Raw genomic sequence first — 19,959 nt, forward strand, 5'->3', positions numbered from 1 at the left:
ATGAACTCAAAATTCAATAGCAAGTGTCCTTACAAGACAGAAGAAAATATAGAAAAGCAGAGAGCCATGTAAAGGTAGAGGGAGATACTGGAGCAATAGAGCCAAAAGGAATGCCAGAATAGAGCCACCAGGAGCTGGAAGAGGTAAGTATGGATTCTCCCTTAGAGACTCTAGAGGAAGTGAAACATTGCTAACATCTTTAATATCACAGTGTGGCCTCTAGAACTGTGAGATAATAAATTTATGTTTTTTAAAGTAATCAAGCTTGTGGTAATTTGTTACCGTAGCCCTGGGAAATTAATACAGATGCTTTTATGCATTGTATGGTTTTTATTGTTCAGTTTGTTTTTAATTGGGAGCATATTCATAGGGAAAAAATCATGTGTTTACAATGTTATTGGAAGGCTTTATCTAGTAAGCTGCACAACCCCCCCAAAAAAACTCCAAAAACCCCCCACTAAGTACAAAAAAGGGCTTACTAGTAAAATTATTTCTTTTTTAAAAAAAACATTTTATTTATTTATTTAAGAGAGCAAGAGAGAGAGAGAGAGTGTGTGCCAACATGCACAAGACAGGAAGGGGCAGAAGGAGCAGACCCTCTCCTGAACGGGGAGCCTGATGTAGGGCTCAATCCCAACAGCCTGGGAACATGACCTGAGGCAAAGGCAGACACTTAACTGACTGAGCCGCCCAGGCACTCAGTAAAATTATTTCTGTTAAGAATGCCATTAGAAGCATACCATTCTACTTCTGAAGCTTCTTCTATTTGTCACAACAACACTTGAACCCAGAATTCTGGAGAGTGTCCACTAAATATGTGATCCACCAGTTAAAGAACCAGATTAAGAAATAATACAGTTGAACTCAAGTCCTCTATTTTCAGAAATGATTGAAAGTGTGAAAGTGTGCTTGAGAGGTGTCAAGTAACTCCAAAGGAATATTTTATCCAAAGTATTATCTATGACAATGACCACTTACAGACATTTAAAAAGTAATTCATATCCTTACAGTTTAACTGGTAACATCTGCATAAGTAATATCACAAATCTAATCTTTTTCTCAAAACTAAGAAAATTTTCTCTAAAAATGGTATAATCATTAAGAATGTGGAATGTCCTTCAGTAATGTGTATCAATTTACTCAACATAAGAAAACTCATAGTGGTGGAAAACACAGTGAAAGTAAGGAATGTGAGAAGGTGTTTAAATTTAATTCTGTCCTTACCAATATAGAGAATTCATATAGGGTGAAATTTTATAAATGTTAAGAATTTGAGAACATCAGGGGCTCCTGAGTGGCTCAGTAGATTAAGACTCTGTCTTCAGCTCAGGTCATGATCTCAGCAGCCCAATCCCCCCCCATCACCACCTCTGCCTGCCTCTCTGCCTACTTGTGATCTCTGTCTGTAAAATAAATAAACTCTTAAAAAAAGAATTTGAGAACATCAATATTTGTGTGGATAATTTAGTCATCACCAGAAAATGCATACTGGTGAGAAAGTCTATGAATATAAGGAATATAGGAAGGTCTTTAGAGCTGAGTTTTCAAAAACTAGCAAATTCATATTGCAGATAAGCTCTGTGAATATTAGTAATGTAGGAAAGCCTTTACTGTGTGTGGACAAGTTGCTTAACATTAAGAAATTACACTGACAAGAAACCTGGTGAATGTACAAAATGTGGCATGATGTTTAAACTTAATTCAGTCCTTACTAAATATTAGAGAATTCATACTGGTGAGATTTTTTTTTTTTAATGAACAGGAGAAATGCAATAAAGTCTTTACTGTGTGTGGACAATTTATCCAAGGAGAGGATTCATACAGGTAATAAATCATAGGAATATAAAGAATGTGGGAAGGTCTTTAGACCTGATTGAGTTCTTCTTTCAAATCAGAGAATTCATACTGCTGATACATTCTGTGAATGTAAGGAATGGGGAAAGCCTTTACTATGTATAGATAAGTTACTCAATATCAGATAATTTATACAGGTGAGAAATCACAGGAATATAAAGAATGTGGGAAGGTGTTTAGACTTAAAATTATTCTTTCTTGCCATCAGAGAATTCATACTGATGATACTCTTTATGAATGTAAGGAATGTGGGACAACTTTTATTGTGTGTGGACAAGTCACTCAATCTAGAGAATTCATACTGGTGAGATACCTGATTAAATGTAAGAAATTTGGGAAGATATTTAGACCTAATTCAGTCATTATTATAATATAGAGAATTCATACTGCTGAAAAGCTTTATGAGTATAAGAAATTTAATAAAGTTTTTACTGCATGTAGACAACTTATTTAACATCAGATTATGAATATCATTAAAAAAACCCACAACAACCCTATGAATGTAATAAAAATGGGAAAACCATTAATATGCAAAAACAAGTTACTTGAGAATAGAATATTGGTAAAAAGCTCTTTGAATTTAAGAAATGTGGGAAGGCTTTTACATATCATTCAAACCTTAATATGTGTTGGTGAATTTATACTGGTGTGAGTTATTATTGAGTATAGAGAATGTGAGAAAGCCTGTAGTCAAGGAAGTCACCCTTATATGCAAAAGAGAATTCATACATGTGAAAAACATTTAATATAAAACATTGTGGAGAGAACTTCAGTAATGGCTATCAAATTACTCAACTTCAGAGAATTCATATTTGAGAAAATCTGTGAATGCAAAGTATGTGAGAAGATCTTTCCAGTGGCAAACTTTCATTAATTGGTATGAATAGTTTTCCATCTTGAAATTGGACTCACTAAAATTGCCTCACTAAATAAATCCTTTGCTAAAGCAAATTAAATACATGAGAAACTTAGAACTGTTTCATTTGTATATCTATAAAACCTTGTTATACTTCTTTACCTAACTCCTACTCTTCTCTTACACTTCTCCACCTCCAAGACCTTGTTTAACTTTCTTTGATTCCTTAAATTTACTCCTTCTCCTCCTTTTTCTTTGCTCACAGTACCACCTTAATGTATCTTAAAATTGATATTCCCTTTTGGGGAAAACCTCAAAATCTAGTCATGTTTAGATCTTTGTGTTATTGTTTGGACTTCCTATATCCCAACATGAAAAGAGAAGTGCCCTTCAAGATGATCATGAGGTTTATAACTTTGCATTACCAGGATTACATTGATTAGTCACAATGCATGATTATTTTTAAACATTGCTGAATTCAGGGGTGCCTGGGTGGCTCAATTGGTTGAGTGTCTGACTCTTGTTTTGGGCTCAGCTCATAATCTCAGGGTTGTGAGACTGAGCCCTGAGTCTGGCTCCATTCTTCCTCTATTTCTGCCCCTCCCCCCTTCCCCTCTCTAAAAAAAATTAAAAAAACATTGGTGGAGTCAATGTTCTAGTATTTTGTAGAGTATTTTTGTGTCTATATTTGTAAGAGATATTTGTAGGGCTTTTTCTTTGTGATGCCTTTGTCTGGTTTTGTTATCAGTAGCCTTATAGAATGAATTAGGATGTGTTCCATTCTCTATTTTTTGGATGAGTTTTGTAAATAATTAGTGTTACTTCTCCTTTAAATGACCATCTGGCTCTAGGCTTTTCCTTGTTGGGAGGTTTTTTAAAAAAAGATTTTATTTACTTATTTGAGAGAGAGAGAGAGAGAGAGAGAGAAATCACAAGTAGGCAGAGAGGCAGGCAGATGGGGTGGGGGAATCAGGCTCCCTGCTGAGCAGAGAGCCTGATTCGAGGCTCAATCCCAGGACTCTGAGATCATGACTGAAAGCAGAGTCTTAACCCTCTGAGCCACCTAGGCTCCCTTATTGGGAGGGTTTTTCTTAAAAAGTTATTGCTAATCCAATATCTTCATTTGTTACAGATTTATTCAGATTTTTATATGTATTCTTGACTTAATTTTGATTGTTTGTGTCTTTCTAGAAATTATTCCATTTCACCTGCATATTTAGTTTGTTGGACTATAGATGTTCATAGTATAACCTATTGTTCTTTTTTTCTTCCACGTTTTTATTTCAATTCCAGTTAGTTAATATACAGTGTAATATTAGTTTCTAGTGTAGGATTTGGTGATTCATCACTTACATACAACAGCTAGTGCTCATTACAGTGAGTGCCCTTCTTCATACCCATCACATATTTAATCCATCCCTCCACCCACCTCCCCTCCAGCAGCCTTCAGTTTGTTCTCTATAGTTAAGAGTCTGTTTTATGGTTTGATTCTCTCTTTTTTCCCCTCATGTTCATCGTTTTGTTCCTCTTTTTAAAAGATTTTATTTACTTATTTAAAAAATTTTATTTTAAATTCAATTAATTAACATAATATATTATTAGTTTCAGAGATAGAAGTCATTGATTCATCAGTCTTATGTAATACCCAGTGCTCATTACATCAGGTGCCCTCCTTAATGTCCATCACCCAGTTACCCCATCCCTCCATTCTCCTCTCCTTTAGCACCCCTCAGTTTGTTTCCTATGAATAAGAATCTCTTATGGTTTGTCTGTCTCTCTGATTTCATCTTGTTTTATTTTTCCCTCCCTTCCCCTATGATTCTGTTTTATTTCTTAAATTCCACATTCAAGTGAGATCACATGATAATTGTCTTTCTCTGATTGACTTATTTCACTTAGCATAATACCCTCTAGTTCCATCCATGTCATTGCAAATGGTGAGGTTTCATTTATTTTGCTGGCTGAGTTGTATTCCATTGTATATATATACACCACATCTTCTTTATCCATTTTATCTGGCAATGGGCATCTGAGCTCTTTCCATAGTTTGGCTATTGTGTACATTGCTGCTATAAACATTGGGGTGCGTGTGACCCTTGGGATCACTACATTTGTATCTTCAGGGTAAATACCCAGTAGTGCAATTGCTGGGTCATATGGTAACCCTATTTTCAACTTTTTGAGGAACCTCCATACTGTTTTCCAGAGTGGCTACACCGGCTTGCATTCCCACCAACAGTGTAAGAAGGTTCTTCTTTCTCCATATCCTCGCCAGTATCTGTCATTTCCTGACTTGTTCATTTTAGCCATTCTGACTAGTGTGAGGTGGTACCTCATTGTGGTTTTGATTTGTATTTCCCTGATCTTGGGTGATGTGAAGCATTTTTTCATATGTCTATTGGCCATTTGTATGTGTTCTCTAGAGAAATCTCTCTTCATGTTTTCTGCCCATTTCTTGATTGAATTATTCATTCTTTGGGTGTTGAGTTTGATAAGTTCTTTATAGGTTTTGGATATCAGCCCTTATCTGGTAAGACATTTACAAATATTGTCTCCTATTCTGTCAGTTGTCTTTTGGTTTTGTTGACTGTTTCCTTTGCTGTGCAAAAGCTTCTTATCTTGATGAAGTCCCAATAGTTCCTTTTTGCTTTTGTTTCCTTTGCCTTTGGAGGTATGTATAGGAAGGAGCTGCTGTAGCCAAGGTCACAGAGGTTGCTGCCTATGTTCTCCTCTAGGATTTTGATGATTCCCGTTTAGGTCTTTTATCCATTTTGAATTTATTTTTATGTATGGTTCAGGGAAATGGCCCAATTTCATTCTTCTTCCTGTGGCTGTCCAATTTTCCTGACACCATCTGTTGAAGAGACTGTGTTTTTTCCATTGGATATTCTTGCCTGCTTTGTCAAAGATTACTTAACCATAGAGTTGAAGGTCCATTTCTGGTTTCTCTTTTCTGTTCCATTGATCTATGTGTCTGTTTTTGTGCCAGTGCCATACTTTCTTGATTACAGCTTTGTATTAGAGCTTGAAGTCAGGCATTATGATGCCCCCAGCTTAGGTTTTCTTTTTCAATGTTCCTTTGGCTATTTGGGGTCTGTTCTGGTTCCATACAAATTTTAGGATTATTTGTTCCAGCTCTGTGAAAAAGTTGATGGTATTTTGATAGGGGCTGCATTGAATGTACAGATTGCTCTAGATTGCATAGACATTAAACAACATTTGTTCCTCAGTCCATGAGCATGAAAAGTTTTTCCATTTCTTTTTGTCTTCCTCAATTTCTTTGATGAGTGTTCTATAGTTTTTTGAGGACAGATCCTTTGCCTGTTTGGTTAGGTTTATTCCTGAGTATCTTATGGTTTTTGGTGCAGTTGTAAATGGAATCAACTCCTTAATTTCCCTTTCTTCTGTCTCATTGTTTGTATATAGATATACAGTTGATTTCTGTACATTGATTTTACATCCTGCCACTTTGCTGAATTCCTGTATAAGTTCTAGCAATTTTGGGGTGAAATCTGTTGGGTGTTCCACATAGAGTATCATGTCATCTGTGAAGAGTGAGAGTGAGAGTTTGACTTTGCCAATTCAGGTGATTTTTATTTCTTTTTATTGTAGGGTTGCTGAGGCAAGGACTTCTAGTACTATGTTCAACAACAGTGGTGATAGTGAACCTCCCTGTTGTGTTCCTGATCTTGGGAGAAAAGCTCTGTTTTTCCCCATTGAGAATGGTATTCACTGTGGGCTTTTTGTATATGGCTTTTATGACTTTGAGGTATGTTTTCTCTAACCCTACACTGTGAAGTTTTAGTCCAGAAGGATGCTGTATTTTCTCAAATGCTTTTTCTGCATCAATTGAGAGGATCATATGGTTCTTGTCCTTTCTTTTATTAATATAGTATATCACATTGATTGATTTGTGGATGTTGAACCACCCTTACAGCCCAGGACTAAATCCCACTTGGTCTAGTGAATAATCCTTTTAATGTACTGTTGGATCCTATTGGCTAGTATCTTGTTGAGAATTTTTGCATCCATGTTCACCAGGGATCTTGGTCTGTAATTCTCCTTTTTGATCGGGTCTTTGTCTGTCTTGGGGATCAAGGTAATGCTGGCCTCATAGAAAGAGTTTGGGAGTTTTCCTTCCATTTCTATTTTTGAAACAGCTTCAAAAGAATAGGCATTAATTCTTCTTTAAAAGTTTGGTAGAATTTCGCTGGGAAGCCATCTGGCCCTGGACTCTTGTTTGTTGGGAGATTTTTGATTACTGCATCAATTTCCTTGCTGGTTATGGATATGTTCAGGTTATCTATTTCTTCCTGTTTCAGTCTTGGTAGTTTATGAGTTTCCAGGAATGCATCCATTTCTTACAGATTGCCTAATTTGTTAGCATATGGTTGTTCATAATATGGTTTTATAATTGTTTATATTTCCTTGGTATTGTTTGTGATCTCTCCCCTTTCATTTATGATTTTATTTATTCGAGCCCTTTCTCTTTTCTTTTGGATAAGTCTGGCCAGGGGTTTATTAATCTTATTAATTCTTTTAGGGGTTCCTGGGTGGCTCAGTCAGTTAAGCATCTGCCTTTGGCTTGGGTCATGATCCCAGGGTCCTGAAAAACAGATATGCATTCATCAGTCAATGGAAATTTGGGCTCTTCCCATAATTTGGCTATTGTTGATAATGCTGCTGTAAACATCAGGGTGCATGCCCGAGTTGCATGCCCTTCAAATCAGTATTTTTTGTATCATTTGAGTAAATAGTGAGTAGTGCATTTGCTGGGTCAGAAGATAGTTCTATTTTTAACTTTTTGAGAAACCTCAATACTGCTTTCCAGAATGTCTGCAACAGTTTGCATTCCCACTAACAGTAAGAGAGTGTTCCCCTTTCTCTGCATTTTTGCCAAAATCTGTTGTTTCTTTTGTTGTTAATTTTAGCCATTCTGACTGGTATGAGATGGTATATTATGGTGGATTTTATTTGTATTTCCCTGACGATGAGTGATGTTGAGTATCTTTTCATGTGTCTGTTAGCCATCTCCTTAACTGGATTATTCATTTTTTGAGTGTTGAGTTTTATAAGTTCTTTATAGATTTTGGATACTAACCCTTTATCAGATATGTTGTTTGCAAATATCTTCTCCCACTTCGTGGGTTGCTGTTTAGTTTTGTTTAGTTTAGTTGATTTTTTTTTCATTTGCTGTGCAGAAGCTTTTTATCTTAATGAAGTCCCATAATTCATTTTTGCTTTTGTTTCCCTTGCCTCCAGAGATGTATCTAGTAAGAAGTTGCTATGGCTGAGGTCAAAGAGTTTGCTGTCTGTGTTCTTCTCATATGGAGTCATATAGTATTTGATGGTTTCCAGTCTCACATTTAGGTCTTTTAACCATTTTGAATTTATTTTTGTGTATGGTGTAAGAAAGTTGTCCAGTTGGGGAAACTGGACAATAACATGGACTTTCCAAATTTTCTGTTTCTTCTTGATTCAGTTTTGGGAGATTATATATTTATAGGAATTTACCTACTTCTTCTAGATTGTCCAATTTGTTGGCATATAATTTTTCATAATATTCTTTTAGAACCCTTTGTATTTCTGTGGTGTGAGTTATTTCTCCTCTTTCATTTCTGATTTTCATTATTTGAGTCATCTCTCTTTCTCTTTCTCTAATGAGTCTGGCCAAACTTTTATCAATTTTTTTTCTAACCTTTCAAAGAACCAGCTTCTGGTTCCATTGATCTGTTCTATTCTTTTAGTTTCTATTTTGCTTATTTCTGCTCTAACATTTATTATTTCATCCCTTCTACTGGTTTTAGGTTTTGTTTGTTCTTCTTTTTCAAGCTCCTCCAGGTATAACATTCGGTTGTTTATTGGAAATTGTTCTTGCTTCTTGAGTTAGGCCTGTATGGCTGTAAACTTCCCTCTTAGGTCAGGTTTTGCTGCATCCCAAAGATTTTGGACTGCTTTGTTTTCTTATTTATTTATTTATTTATTTATTTATTTATTTATTTTACAGACAGATCACAAGTAGGCAGAGAGGCAGGCAGAGACAGAGAGAGGGGGAAGCAGGCTCCCTGTGGAGGAGAGAGCCAGATGCGGGCCTTGATCCCAGGACACTGGGATCAGGACCTGAGCTGAAGGCAGAGGCTTCAACCCACTGAGCCACCCAGGTGCCCCTGTGTTTTCATTTTTATTTGTCTCTATGTATTTTTAAATTTCTTCTTTGATTTCTTGGTTGACCCATTCATTGTTTAGTAGCATGTTTTTTAACCTCCATGTATTTCTTCTGTTTCCAGATTTTTTTTTTTGTTATGGTTGATTTCTAGTTTTATAACATTATGGTGGTCCAGTATGACTTCAATATTTTTAAATTTGACTTATTTTGTGGCCTAATATGTGATCTGTTCTGGAAAATGTTCCTTGTGTGCTTCAAAGAAAAGTGTATTCTGCTGTTTTAGGATGGAATGTTCTGAATATATTTGTTAAATCCATGTCATCCATTCTGTCATTCAAAGCCACTGTTTTCCATGATTTTCTGTTTGGATGATCTGTCCATTGATGTAAGTGGGATGTTAAAGTGCCCTACTATTATTGTTATTACTATCAAACTTTATTTTTGTTATTAGCTGCTTTATGTATTTGGGTGTTACTATGTTGGATGCACAAATATTTACCAAAGGTATATCTTCTTGTTGGATTGCTCTGTTTCTGAGTATATAATGTCCTTCTTTGTCTCTTGTTACAGTCTTTGTTTTAAAGTCTATTTTGTCTGATACAAATATTACTACCCCAGCTTTCTTTTTATATCCATTTGCATGATAAATTCTTCTCCACCCCTTTATTTAAAATTTTTTTTGATTTTTTAATAGATTTTATTTATTTATTTATTTGTCAGAGAGAGAGAGAGAGAGAGTGAGAGAGAGCGCACAAGCAGACAGAGTGACAGGCAGAGGCAGAGAGAGAAGCAGGCACCCCACTGAGCAGGGAGCCCCATGCAGGGCTGGATTCCAGGACCCTGGGATCATGACCTGAGCAGAAGGCAGTGGCTTAACTGACTGGGCCACCACCCAGGCGTCCCCCCTTTACTTTTTTTTTTAAATTTTAATTTTTATTTTATTTTTTAAAAAATATTTTATTTATTTGACAGACAGAGATCACAAGTAGGCAGAGAGGCAGGCAGAGAGAGGGGAGGAAGCAGGCTCCCTGCAGAGCAGAAAGCCTGATGCGGGGCTTGATCCCAGGACCCTGGGATCATGACCTGAGCTGAAAGCAGAGGCTTTAACTCAGTGAGCCACCCAGGCGCCCCTACTTTTTTTTTTTTTTTAAGAAATTTTTATTTAAGGGCTCCTGGGTGGCTCAGTGGGTTAAGCCTCGCCTTCGGCTCAGGTCATGATCTCAGGGTCCTGGGATTGAGTCCCACTCGGGCTCTCTGCTTGGCAGGGAGCCTGCTTTCTCCCCTCTCACTCTCTGCCTGCCTATCTACCTACTTGTGATCTCTCTCTGTCAAATAAATAAATAAAATCTTAAAAAAAAGAAATTTTTATTTAAATTCCTGTTAGTTACCATACAGTATAACTTTAGTTCAGGTGAACACTATAGTGATCCAATGCTTCTGTACATCATGTATTGCTCATCACAACAAGTGCTCTCCTTAATCCCCATCTCCTGTTTAATCCACCCCCACCTCCCTTCTGGTAACCATCAATTTGTTCTCTATAGCTATGTGTCTGAGGGGTACTTGGCAGGCTCAGTCAGTAAAGCATGCAACTCTTCATCTTAGGGTTGTGAGTTTGAGGCCCACACTGGGGTATAATTTACTTAAAAAGATAAAATAAAGAGGCTGTTTTTTAGTTTGCCTCTCTCTATCTCTTTTTTCACCTTTTCTTGTTTGTTTTGTTTCCTAAATTCCACATATGAGTGAAATCATATGGCATTTGTCTTTCTCTGACTGACTTATTTCACTTAGCATAATACTCTCTAGCTCCATCCATATCCTTGCAAATTTCATTCTTTTTATGGCTGAATAATATTCCACTGCATATACACATTTACATTCAAAGCAATTATTGATATATATGTACTTATTGCCATTTTATTACTTGTTTTTTCATGGTTTCTGGAAATTTCCTCTGACCCTTCCTTGTCTTTCTTTCCTTCATGTTTTACTGATTTTCTTTAGAGATACATTTGAATTTCTTTATTTTTATTTTCTGTGGGTTTATTAGTAGTTTTAATATATGGTTGCCATTAGGTTTGTATATAACCTTTTCTGTATATAGCAATCTATATTAGGTTGATGGTCATTTAATTTTGAACCCATTGTTTTCTCCTATCCTCCCCATGTTTTAGGTATATGTTATTATATTTTATATTTTTTGTGAGTTCCTTGACTGATTTTTTTACAGAAATACTCGTTTTCACGTTTTTGTATTTCTTACCTTTAAACTGTCACTTTTGGTTTCTCCTTTCCACACAAAGTATCCCCTTTGATATTTCTTTCTTTTTTAAAGTAAACTCTGTGCCCAATGTGGGGCTCAAACTCACAACCTCAAGATCAAGAGTTGCATTCTCTCAACTGAGCCAGCCAGGCCCCACCCACACCTATAATATTTCTTGCAGGGTTAGTTTATTAGCCATGAACTCCCTTAATTTTTCTTTGTCTGGGAAACTCTTTATTTCTCCTTCTAATCTGAATTCTTCTAGCCTTGCTAGATAGAGTACTCTTGGCTGCAGATTTTCCCCATGCAGTGCTTTGAATATATCATGCCACTGTCTTCTGGCTTGCAAAATTTCTGTTGAAAAATCTCCTACTAGTGTCCACAATAGCCAAATTATGGAAAGAGCCAAGATGTCCATTGACAGAGGAGTGGATAAAAAAGATGTGGTATATAGATACAGTGGAATATTACTCAGCCATCAGAAAGGTGAAATCTTATCATTTACATAGAAATGGATGGAATTGGAGGGCATTATGTGAGATAAGTCAGAGAAGGATAATTATCATATGGCTTCACTCCTGTGAGGAATATAAGAAACCACGCAGAGGGTCATAAGGAAAGGGAAGGAAAAACGGAATGGGAAGAAAAATTAGGGAGACAAACCATGAGAGACTCTTAACTATGGGAAAGAAACTGAGGGTTGCTTGTGGGGGGATGGAATAACTGGATGACAAGCATTAAGGAGGGCACATGATGTAAGGAGCATTAGGTGTTATATGCAACTGATGAATTACTGAACTCTACATCTGAAACTAATGATGTTCTATATGTGGCTAATTGAATTTAAAAAAAAAAAGAAAAATCTGCTAGCCTTTTGACTTTTCCCTTCTAAGTTATTGATTTCTTTTATTTGCTGCTTTTAAGATTTTTTTATCACTATATTTTGCAAACATAATTACAACATGTCTTGGTATGGGTCTGCTTTTGTTGCTTTTAATGGGAGTTCTCTGTCCCTCCTGGATCTGGATAGATGTCTGTTTCCTTACCCAGATTGGAAAGCTTTCAGCTATTATTTCTTCAAATAAATTTTCTTTCTCCCTTCTCTCCCAAACGTTATTATGTTTGGTGGAGTCACTGAGTTTCCTAAGTCTATTCTCCTTTTGTAGAAATTCTTCTCTCTACTGTTCAGCTTTATTGCTTTCCATTTCTTTGTCTTCTAGGTCATTGGTTCCTCTGCTTCTTCCAGCCTACTGTTCATTGCATCAAGCATGTTTCTGAACTCATTTCCTGCACCCTTCATCTCTGATTCTTTTTAAACTCTTTTATCTCCTTGGTAAGGATCTCATTGATGTCTTCCATTCTTTTCTCAAGTCCAATGAGTATCCTTACAATCATTGCTTTAAATTCTCCATCAGGAGTGTTACTTATATCTGTTTCACTTAGATCTCTGGCTGTGGCCTTATCTAGTTCTTTCATTTGGATAAAACCCTGTGACTTCTCATTTTGTCTAAGTCTCTACTTGCTTTTCTGTGTTAGAAAATCCAGTCCTGGGTCACCTGGGTGGCTTAGTTGATTATGTCTCTGACTCTTGATTTTGGCTCAGGTCATGATAGGGCCATGAGCTACAGCCCCGCATTGGGCTCTGTGTTCAGCAGGTAATCTGCTTCCCTCCTTCTCCCTCTCCCTTTACCCTCCCCCACTGCAAATAAATACATGAATAAATCTTAAAAAAAAAAGAAATACCAGTTCTATCTCCTGCTTCTGAAAGTAATGGCCTAATGAAGAAGAGGTCATGTAGTGCCCAGGACCTGGCACTTCAGAGAGTATTTCCATTTTGTGCTGTGTGCACTCTGTTGTTGTGTTCTGGCTGCTCTACCCTTCAAGCCAATCAGAAGAGGCTCTCCTTGCTTGCTGTGAGCAGTGTTTAGTCCCTGGCCTGAACGTAGTGAGTTTTAACTAGGTGTGCTCTGAACTGCTTGTGAAATGAGACCTGTCACTACTTCCACTGGAACTGAGGCCCAGCAAAACTTTCTGGTCAGGAGATGTGGTGTGGGCAGGGGTTTGTGAAGGTCTTCTGGGAGAGGGGCCTTCCATGCTGATGGAATGATATAAGTGTGATGTAAGTGTGATGTAAGTTTGACTGAGAAAGGCAGTTCCTTTGGAGCTCTGAGGCAAGGATGGGTGGCTTAGGATACACAAGTTAGGCAGCCAGTGTCCGTGCGCACTGCTTCCCACAGGTGGCTCTGTGTTTATGTTGAGGGCAGGAGAAAGAAATGGCACCTGCTAGTTCCTTTATTCTCGGACATGCTCTGAGAAGAGCAAATAATCTCCCTGCACTGTGCCTCAGGCACTCTTCAGATAGTTCCATGCTGTATGCCCCTGGGGTTGTTTGCCTGCCTTCTCTCCAAGAGCAGCATAGTGCCCTCCAGGCTCTATTGTAGTCAAATCCAGTGACTGTTAAGCTCCAGTGGTTGCAAGAACACATGAAATTGGGCCTTCCTATTTTCCAAGCAATTGGCTATGGGAAAACGTTCTTCTTGTGTGTTCCCCTGTGTGTTTCTCTCTCTTGCCCTTCTCCATGACTATGTCTCACTCCCCTCTACAGCAGCCAGCATCCATTTCTCCCCTAAACCATGTCTCTGCACTTCTTACCTTCTCCAATGTGGCCTCTCCTCTCCTTTTAGTTGTGAAGTCTGTTCTGTCAGTCTTCAGGTCAATTTCTGGAGTGCTTAGGATAATTTGATAATTACCTAGTTGTATTGATGGGATGAGGCAATTCTAGTGTCCAAATCTGCCATCTTCCTGTCATTCAATCCCTTTATTTTCAATCTGCATGTGTCTTTAGGTCTGAAACGAGTCTCTCATAGATAATATATAGATGGGCCTTGTTTTATTATGCTTTCCATCACCCTCTGTCTTTTGACATCACCCTGTGTCTTTTGACTAGAGCATTTAGTCCACTGACATTCCAAGTAATAATTTTTCCCCCAAATATTTCATTTATTTTACAAAGAGAGAGAGAGAGAACACCCACAAGCAGGGGGAGCAGCAGAGGGAGAGGGAGAAGCAAGTTCCCTGATGAGTAGGGAGCTCAATGTGGGGCTCAATCCCAGGACCCTGGGATCATGACCTGAGCTGAAGGCAGATGCTTAACCAACTGAGACACCCAGCTGCCCCATCTGCCTGACTTATTTTGCTGAACATAATATAATCTAGCTCCATGCATATCATTGAAAATGGCAAGATTTCATTCCCTTTGATGGCTAAGTAATATCTATCTATCTATCTATCTATCTATCCATCCATCCATCCATCCCACATCTTCTTTATCCATTCATAGTTGATGGATATTCGGGCTCTTTCCATAGTTTAGCTATTGTTGATAATGCTGCTATAAACTTCAGTGTACCTGTATCTCTTTGAATCTGTACTTTTTTTTATCCTTTGACTAGTACCTAGTAGTGCAAATGCTGGATAGTAGGGTAGCTGTATCTTTAACTTTCTGAGGACACTCCATGCTGTTTTCCAGAGTGGCTGCACAAGTTTGCATTTCCACCAACAGTGCAAGAGAATTCCCCTTTCTCTGCATCCTAGCCAACACTTGTTTCTTGTGTTGTTAATTTTAGCCATTTTTTCCTGTTAGTTACTGTGGGAATCTGGCCATGTTGCTGCAGGTAAATCTGATAATATCGTGGAAGTCCTCCATGACTGCTTCCCCCTGGAGTTATCAACTCTCAGACTTCTCCGCACTGAGCCCCCAGTGTCTCATCAATTATACTTCAGTGTAATTATCTTAAGCACTCTAGAACTTATCCAGAACTTTCCTACTCCAGTACTTATTACCATGGTGGTTTCTACTCTTGAGTCTCTGTACCAGTAAGCTGTGACTTCTTGTATCTCCCTGTGATTCTCTAACATTGAAGTCATTGGTTTGCCCTGTGTCCTCCCATCTTCCCACCATTTACACATCCCAAAGAATTATTGATTTTTCAGTCTGTTCACCTTTTTTATTTTTGTTGAGATGGAGTAGTGATCTCCAAGCTCCTTACATTCAGAACTAGAAACTGGAAGTCTTTGTAGTATCTTTTAATGGAAAATATTTTCAATTTTTATGAAGTCTAATTTGTCTATCTTTTCTTTTGTTGTTTATGCCTTTGGTATCATATCCAAGAATCACTCCCAAACCCTATGCAGTTTTCCCCCTATGTTTTTTTCTAAGAATTTTATAATTTTAGGCATTATATTTATATCATGGATCCATTTTGCACTCATTTTTGTATGTGGTGTTAGGTAAGGATATAACTTCATTCTTTTACATCCTGTTTTCCCAGCACCATTTGTTGAAAGACTCTCTTTTCTCCCATTGAATGGTCTTGGCATCCTTGTTGAAACCATTTGACCTTATATGTGAAGATTTATTTCTGGAATCTCTATTCTATTCCATTGGTCTAGATGTTTGTCTTCATGCCAGTACACCCTGTTTTGATTACTGTAGCCTTGTAGTAAGTTTTGAAATTGGGATATGTGAGTCCTCCAGTTTTGTTCTTGTTCAGGACTGTTTTGTCTATTTGAGATTCCATATGAATTTTAGAATGAGATTTTCTATTTCAGCAGAAAGCATCATTAGGATTTTGGTAGGGATTGCATTAAACCTGTAGATCACTTTGCGTTGTACTGACATCTTAGCAATAATAAGTCTTTCTTTTTTTTCTAGAGAGAGAGAGACAGAGAGATGGGAGGGGGAAGGACAGAGGGAGAGGGAGACAGAGAATCTTTTTTTGTTTTAAATGGAGCTTATTTTATTTTTATTATTTTTATTTTTTAATAGTACATCATTAGTTTTTTATGTAGTGTTCAATGATTCATTAGTTGCATATAATACCCAGTGCTCATTACAACCCATACCCTCCTTAATACTCACCACCCTGTTACTTTTTTGAAAAGATTTTATTTATTTATTAGAGAGAGAGAGAGAGAGGGCAAGAGTGAGCACACATGAACAGGAGAGGCACAGAGGAAGAAACAGTCTCCCCACTGAACAGAGAGCCTGGCACAGGCCTCGATCCCAGGACCTTGGAATTATGACCTGAGCCAAACACAGACACTTAACCAACTGAGTCACCCAGGTGCCACTTAACAGTAATATGTCTTTCAATCCATGAACATGAGATCTCTTTCCATTTATTTATGTGCTCTTTAATTTATTTCAGAAATGTTTTTGTTGTTTTCATCATACAAGTTAAGTTAATTCCTAAGTATTAGTTAAGTTAATTAAATTAGTTAATTCCTAAGTATTTTCATGGTATTGTAAGTGAAACTGTTTTCTTAATTTCCTGTTCAGATTTTTCATTTTTAATATATAGCAATGCAACTGATTTTTGTGTGTTGACTTTGTATCCTGCTACTTTGTTGAATTCATTTAATAATTTTAAGTTTTCTGTGTAATCTTTAGGGTTTTCTACATTTGAGATCATATCCTCTTTGAGCAGAGGTAATTCTGCTTCTTTCTTTCCATTTTGGATGCTTTTTTTTTGACCCAATTGTTCTGGCTAGAATTTCTAATACTATGTTGAATAGAAAAGGTGAAAACAGACCTCCCTGCTTGTTCCTAATCTTAGATGAACAACTTTCAGTCTCTCACCACTGAGTATGTTGTTTGCTGTGCATTCTTCAGAAATGGCATTTTATTATATTGAGGTAGTTTCCTTTTATTCCTAGGATTTTGAGTGTTTTTATCATGAAGGAGTGATGAATTTTGGGGCACCTTGGTGGCACAGTAGGTTAAGCTTCTGCCTTCGGCTTGGGTCCTGGTCTCGAGCCCTACATCGGGCTCTCTGCTCAGTAGGGAGCCTGCTTCCCCCTATCTCTCTGCCTGCCTCTCTGCCTACTTGTGATCTCTCTCTGTCAAATAAATAAATAAAATCTTTTTTTAAAAAGCAGTGCTTAATTTTGTCAAATGCCTTTTCTGCATCTATTGAGATGATCATGTGTTTTTTTTTCTTCCATTCTGTTAGTGTGGGTGTATTACATTGATTGATTTATGTAGATTGAGTCATCCTTACATTCCAGGAATAAATCCTACTTGCTCATGGTGCATAATTCTTTTAACATGTGGCTGAACTCCCTTTTCTGATTTTTTTTTTTGAGGATCTTAGCATCACTGTTCATAAAGGATATTGATCTGTAGTATTATTTTCTTGTAGTGTCTTTCTCTGACTTTGGTATCAGGGTAATGCTGGCCTCATAGAATGATACTGTGCCTTCCTCTTTATTTATGTGGAGAAGTGTGAGAAGGATCATTATTATTTCCTCTTTAAATGTTTGGTCAATTTCACCAGTAAAGACATGGGGCCAAGAACTTTTCTTTGTCAGGAGATTTCAAAAAATTACTGATTCATTCTCCTTACTAGTTATAGGCATACTCAGACTTAAAAAAAGAGACTTATTTATTTTAGAAAGAGAGTGTATGCATGAGTGGGGGGAAAGGGAGAGAGGAAGAGAACCTTCAAGCAGACTCCTAGCTGAATGTAGGAGCCTGATCTAGGCTCCATCCTACTACCCATGAAATCGTGGTCTTAGCTTATCTGACTAGGCTACCCAGTCATGCCAGATCTATTCAGATTCTATAGCTATTTGCTCTGTAGTTACCATAGACATTGCATTTAATATCTTAAAGTTATCACAGTCTAATTTGAGTTTATACTAGCTTAACTTTAACTGTTATTTTAACAGCTCTGATAACAAATTTTGCAGGCATTGTATTCCTGTTTATTTTTCCTTTGAGGATAGTATTATGTAGCCTTTTATTTTCATAATCACAACCATGTAATCCATGATTTATTATTGTTTTGTTTCAACTAATTGTCACTGATCACTGTAAATGACATTTTTCTAATATTGAGGATATCTTCAAACTGAACAATTTTCATAAAAATAAAGAGGATGAAACATTACAATATGGCTGAAATTATATTTAAAGATTTTAATTTTCAACATTAAAGCTTGATAATTATATAGTAATTGGTTAAATATATAAAAGGTAAAATAAGTGTTTAACTGTAGAAAACAAAGTATATTTAATTCAACAGTTTTATGTTTGAAATATTTGGATGCCAGTAAATTGTGGTTAGCATTTATTCTATGTATTCTTCATAGTAATAAAATGCACAAAAGGAAGTTTATACCACATTAAAGTACCTTGCCCATTAAAATATTAACAATATTGTCTAAATTTACTGGTATTTTTAAAAGTTCCAAATTCTGAATTTGCTTCATTTTAAGAATAAATGAGATTTGAACTGTACCACTCTTTAAAAGACAATTGAAAATGATTGCATTGAGTAAATTGCAAATGAATATATAGACATTTGGAAATCAATGAATGAATCTAAAATCCACACAATTAGCCACATGATGTCGCTGTATACCACAAAGTCTTGTCATCAAAAACTAAAGAGGAAAGCTCCATTTTGTCACAGCCTGAGAGAAGACAAAAACGGCCGGGAGATATATTATTCGAGATATAAAGTAAAGAGAGTATGACTTTGAAGTGAGTGAGAGGTACCAAATTTGTAGTGGTTTTGCGATGCTGTTTCCCAGGCAAGAAGGCAAGGGAACCCTGCGTTTGCTGCTCTGCGTTCTGCTCCTCGCAGCCTGGCAGACTGGGAGTGGTCAGGTCCACTATTCGGTCCCGGAGGAGGCCAAACACGGCACCTTCGTGGGCCGCATCGTCCAGGATTTGGGGCTGGAGCTGGCGGAGCTGGTGCCACGCCTGTTCCGGGTGGCGTCCAAAGGCCACGGCGACCTTCTGGAGGTAAATCTGCAGAATGGCATTTTGTTTGTGAATTCTCGGATCGACCGGGAAGAGCTGTGCGGGCAGAATCTGGAGTGTAGCATCCACCTGGAGGTGATCGTGGACAAGCCGCTGCAGGTTTTCCATGTGGTGGTGGAGGTGAAGGACATTAATGATAACCCACCGGTTTTCAGAGCAAGAGAACAAAGGTTTTTTATTCCTGAATCTAGACTGGTGGATTCACGTTTCCCGATAGAGGGCGCTGCTGATGAAGACATTGGTACCAACGCTCTTCTTACTTACACCCTCAGCCCCAATGATTATTTCTCTTTGGATGTACAGGCAAGTGATGAACTCAGTAAGTCACTTTCACTTGAATTGAGGAAGTCTTTGGATAGAGAAGAAACACCAGAACTTCATTTATTATTGACAGCCACTGATGGGGGCAAGCCAGAGCTGGAAGGTACAGTTCAGCTGCTGATCACAGTGCTGGATGTTAATGATAATGCCCCATTGTTTGCCCAGGCTGGGTACAGAGTCCATTTATTAGAGAGTACAGCAAATGGAACATTAGTGACTACATTAAATGCCTCTGATGCCGATGAAGGTGTAAATGGCGAAATTGTTTTTTCCTTTGGCAGTGATGTTCCTCTAAACATTCAAAAAAACTTCAAAATTGATTCCAGCTCAGGAGAAATTAGACTAATTGGTAGACTGGATTATGAAGAAACGAAATCCTATGAAATTCAGGTAAAAGCAGTTGATAAAGGAAATCCTCCAATGTCGAATCACTGCAAAGTTTTAGTGAAAGTGCTAGATGTAAATGACAATGCTCCACAACTGGCAATCACACCTCTGTCTTTGCCGGTCCGAGAGGACTCTCCACTAGGCACCGTCATCGCCTTTGTCTCCGTGTCCGACCGTGACTCTGGTGTCTACGGGCAGGTGACCTGCTCTCTGATGCCTCCTATCCCATTCAAACTGGTGTCCACCTTCAAGAACTACTATTCGCTGGTGCTGGACAGCGC

The 19,959-nt window shown here is 37.6% G+C and overlaps 1 protein-coding gene across 1 annotated transcript in view; it reads left to right on the forward strand.

The window, feature by feature from the left end:
- The window catches only part of PCDHA1 (protocadherin alpha 1), a gene marked incomplete at its 3' end in the record, with an annotated part of 38,813 nt that extends 18,859 nt beyond the window's left edge, over positions 1-19,954 (forward strand). Inside the window, exons 4-5 of the mRNA XM_032847544.1 lie at positions 100-143; positions 18,739-19,954. Coding sequence (XP_032703435.1) covers positions 100-143; positions 18,739-19,954 — 1,260 coding nt within the window. The remainder of the gene's footprint in view (positions 1-99; positions 144-18,738) is intronic.
- Between the last annotated feature and the right edge of the window lie 5 nt (positions 19,955-19,959).

This window comes from Lontra canadensis, unplaced genomic scaffold (genome assembly GCF_010015895.1).
Source record: "Lontra canadensis isolate GAN:19392208 unplaced genomic scaffold, GSC_riverotter_1.0 scaffold189, whole genome shotgun sequence".
NCBI classification, from domain to species: Eukaryota; Metazoa; Chordata; class Mammalia; order Carnivora; family Mustelidae; genus Lontra; species Lontra canadensis.